Here is a 4,547-nt window from a genome sequence, read left to right on the forward strand (position 1 = left end):
TCTCTCTCTCTCTCTCTCTCTCTCTCTCTCTCTCTCTCTCTCTCTCTCTCTCTCTCTTTTATGAGACAGGGTTTCTCTGTGTACCTCTGGCTGTCCTGGAACTCTGTAGACCAGGCTGGCCTCGCACTCACAGAGACCTGCCTGCCTCTGCCTCCCTGAGTGTTAACACGGTCTTGAAGGACAGATGTTTTGTTCTTCCCTAATTTAAAGTACAGGTGGTGCTGTACGGATGCTGGTTAACTGGCATATGAGGACAGCCTCTTTTGCTGGTACTGAGTAAACACAGCTAAGTTTACAGTTAAGGTAAAGCGTTTCTGTGGGGTGATGATCCGTAAGTTGTCAGGGATCTGGTGGGGTTTATTTCCTTATCCCCAATTTCTCTGTCTCCTGACTCCTCAGGGGCAGAGACTGTTGGAGATAACAATGTAGCACACACCTTAATGGGTCTTTGTGGGACCAATTATTCTCCCTTCCTCACCAAGTCCCACCATGAACACTTTCTCCCTAGTTATGAGCTGCTCAAAGGGAAAGATGGCCCTGGGGAGTCTCTTGCCCACACAAGACTGGGGGTGAGGGGTTCACAGAGAAGGGGCTGCCTCACTCCTGAACCCGTGAGATCCCCAGATTTAGTCGACAAACACACGTGCTTTTGTCTTCACGGCTCTCTCACTGAAGGCTTGTGCCATCAGGTCACCGGCTTCCAGAACATCTCAGCTGGCATTTGATGACCGCCAGGTAGCCCAGATGTCTGCGAATCATTACCTATCGGCAAAGCTTCTGGAGAGAGGAGACTGTCCAGGACAACCACCCTACTGATATCCAGGACACAGAATTCTAGCAAGCTAGGAAGGATATGTGGCTCATGAAGGTCTGTGTCCTCGTGGAAACACCCTATGGTTCAGAGACCACCTGTTGTGACACCGTTGGAGTTCTTGGCTCATCTGTAGATCTGTTGGATCCGATTACTGCAGTTGAAACCTGGGATCTGCACACATAGTAAGGCTCTGGGTGATACACTGCTTAAAAACTGTGAGAACCACTATTGCTCAGAGTTGCTGGCTGTGTTGCTGCCTGGTGCACTTCATATTTTTCTTCCCTGTTTTGTCCCAGCGGGGATGGGGGAGTGGAGTATAAATAAGTTTCCTTTCAACTCCTCCGCTTACTAGGTGCTCCACTCCTAATCTTTTATTTTTATTGTTTTATTTTTTGTGTATGGATGTTTTGCCTGTGTGTATTTCTATTTTTGTGCCCAGGGAAGCCAGGAAAGGGCATTGTATCTCCTGGAAGTAGTTACAGATGGTTGTGAGCCACCACGCATGTTCGGGAATGGCGCCTGGGCCCTCTGGAAGAACAGCTAGTGCCCTTGGCTACTGAGCCCTCTCTCCAGCCCCTCCTCCATCTTTTAAAAACCAAAGCTTACTTCAAGTTTTCTTCCTCTGAGGTACAAACTGCCATCCACAGAATGGTTATTTCAAAGCATACCAAATACCAACTTTTCTTTTAACCAATTCCTTGTATCCTGGAGGATTTTTTAATCTATTGCAGATTGGAGAAGAGTGATAAGCAATGAAAGGGGAGAGGGAGAGACAGCCTGCCCCACTGGAGGGTCCCCTTCATCTGCCCGGTCAGTCACTGGGCACAGCCCTAGTTTTGTGTTGTTGTTTTTCTGGTTCTATCTATTTTTCCAATCAGAGAAATACTGACAGGTTTGTTACCTAAACTGAAACAGGTTTCCGAGGGAAGAGGATGCTAAGTTGGATTTCGAGAAGTTCTACTCTACTCTTAATGATCAGCTCCTGACTTTCTTGATGTTCTCGTAAGTCATCTCCACCGCGGAGGTTCACGGTTATTTCTCTGAAGTCCTGTAATTTGCCTGTGAGTTAAGTTGGCTTTGACCCCGATGGCGCTGACCACAAGCAGCTCTAGAAGCCCACATTCTGCAGGACTGGAGTTCATTATAAAGTAGCCGCTGTTCTGGAAGGAGGAGCTGTTCTGGCAGAGGAGCCGTGGGAGCGGGAGCGGGTGATGGTTCCAGGACGCACCCTCTAAGCAGGGAAGATATTTTCACAGACTTCAGCCTTACAGGGAGCCTGATCCTTGTCTGCCAATAGCCCCCGAATTCAGGGTGATTTTGTTTACAGGAAATGATGGGTACTTTCATAAACAGAGGTGGGAGTTTTCGCTTGTTGGATGACCGCTAATCCACAATGTCAATTTGCTCATTATACCACCCCCCATCTCTCCATAGCATCAGTCACCACCATCTTTAGGGAACCATGGTAACTAGAACCAAACTATGCTGCATCCTTAGGGGTGGGTCTGTCTCCTCTGTGAGAACAGCCATTGCGAGCATCCCTTGAATTCCCTTAGTGTGCCGGTCTGCATTCAGGTGATTTTCGCTTTGCTCATTCAGTTTTTACAATATTTTGTGATAACTGCTGTTCTTACTCCACAGATGAGAAAAATGAAATGCAGAGGCGTGAAGTCCTCCCACAGGGGACACACAGTCAGCCACGAAGCCCCTGCTCACTTTGTGTTACCCAGACTGTGCTGCTTGTAGCCTATGAGCTCCCTGCCCTCAGGGACTCTAGACTTCCTTAGGCGGGAACGCAGTTATGTAGACAGGAAACTAAATGTGGAGTCAGAGTCAATGTCTCATTATTTAAAATTGTTATGATCTCAGAAAGATTAATTGTATATAGTCATGATATTTCCCATCGCGTCTCAAATAACGCTTACTAATCGATCAGACGAACAAGTTGAGAAGGTTCTCTCCATGGCAGCCCCGTCTACAAAGCCAGATCTCTTCCAAAGGTCCTGATCTCCAAGAGCAAACTGTGAGAGCCCTGGGTGTTCCACCTCTGTGCAGTCTGTCTACTCCGAAGCCCCACACAAATATGGAAAGGGCAAACCTGAGCCAAGACGTGGAGTTTGAGCTCTTGGGCCTCACCAGTGACCCCCAGCTCCAAAAACTGCTCTTTGTGGTATTCCTGGCCATGTACGTCATCACGGTGCTGGGCAACCTGACCATGTTCTTTCTAATCCACGTGAGCGTCGCTCTGCACACACCCATGTACTCCCTGCTCAAAAGCCTCTCCTTCCTGGATTTCTGCTACTCTTCTACAGTGGTCCCCCAGACCCTGATGAACTTCTTGGCTAAGAGAAAGGTCATCTCTTATTTTGGCTGCATGGCTCAGATGTTCTTTTATGCGGGCTTTGCCACCAGAGAGTGCTATCTCATTGCCGCCATGGCCTATGACCGCTACGTCGCGGTTTGTGATCCTCTGCTGTACCCAACCATCGTGTCTCCGAATGTCTGCGCAGCTCTGATTGTGGGCTCCTACAGCGCAGGGTTTCTCAATTCTCTTATCCATACAAGCTGTATCTTCAGCCTGAACTTCTGCGGTGCCCAAGTGGTCACTCATTTCTTCTGTGATGGGCCGCCCATCCTGTCCTTGTCCTGCGTGGACACTTCGCTGTGTGAGATCTTGCTCTTCGTTTTTGCAGGTTTCAACCTTCTGAGCTGCACTCTCACCATCCTGATCTCCTACCTCTTAATACTCATCGCCATTCTTCAGATGAGCTCAAGCCAGGGCAGGTCCAAGGCGTTTTCCACCTGAGCGTCCCACCTCACTGCTGTTTGCTTCTTTTTTGGCACCACACTTTTTATGTACCTACGCCCTAAGTCCAGCTACTCCCTGACCCAGGACCGCACGGTGGCCGTCATCTACACAGTGCTGATCCCGATGCTGAATCCCTTAATCTACTCTTTGAGAAACAAGGATGTGAAGGAAGCCTTAAGGAAGGTTTGGGGCTGGAAATCAGTGGAATGAGCGTATTTACTCACGAGTCCTTAGACAGCTAAGAGAGTTTTACCCTGTGTGGTGCTGCCCCGAGGATGTTCCCACGCACACCCTGTGAAGCGTGGACATGCCTGCTGGTCTGCAGGAGCTTCTGGAACTATCCGCCAGAACTGTCGGCTTCACGGAGAGTAAGACTCTAGAAAGACCTTCTGCTCTTGCCTGATTGGACTCCTTGGCCAAGATTAATCATGGCTTTGTCCTGATACTTTACTCAACAGTTTGAAGCTTGTGAACACTTTGTTTTCCTATGAGAAACAGACACTTTTGTCATTCAGATTAAGGTCACTCTGCTGGGCACAGTGACTCCTACTTTCAATCCTAGCCCTGGGGAGGAGAATCACGCTCAGCTACTCAGGGAGACCCTGATGCAACAGGATACCATCAAATTAAGCAAAATAAGTCAGATGATGAGAAACAAATGTTACATGCTTTCTTTCATTCCTAGATCCCAGATTTGATGTAGATATGTAAATCTCACGCGTGCACACACACGAGGGGGACATGAAGGTAGAAGCAAGGTTGTCTGGGGAAATGAATGGTAATGGGGGAAAATGGGAAGAAAGGAAAGTGGAGAGTCAGTGTGGTCAAAGGACATGATAACCTTGTACAAAATTATATGCGTCACTAGCCACAATAAATATAAGCCAATAAAAGTTATATGAAATAAAAGCCACACACACAAAA

At 48.0% G+C, this 4,547-nt stretch overlaps 1 protein-coding gene across 1 annotated transcript; it reads left to right on the forward strand.

The window, feature by feature from the left end:
* The first annotated feature begins 2,897 nt into the window (after positions 1–2,897).
* Or5au1 (olfactory receptor family 5 subfamily AU member 1) lies at positions 2,898–3,833 on the forward strand. The gene is given in 1 exon segment (XM_050129407.1): positions 2,898–3,833. A coding segment is annotated over 1 exon segment (936 nt).
* Positions 3,834–4,547: the final 714 nt, after the last annotated feature.

The sequence above is a fragment of the Alexandromys fortis genome, unplaced genomic scaffold (genome assembly GCF_014885135.2).
Source record: "Alexandromys fortis isolate MF-2015 unplaced genomic scaffold, M_Fortis_MF-2015_v1.1 scaffold_285, whole genome shotgun sequence".
Lineage (NCBI taxonomy): Eukaryota > Metazoa > Chordata > Mammalia > Rodentia > Cricetidae > Alexandromys > Alexandromys fortis.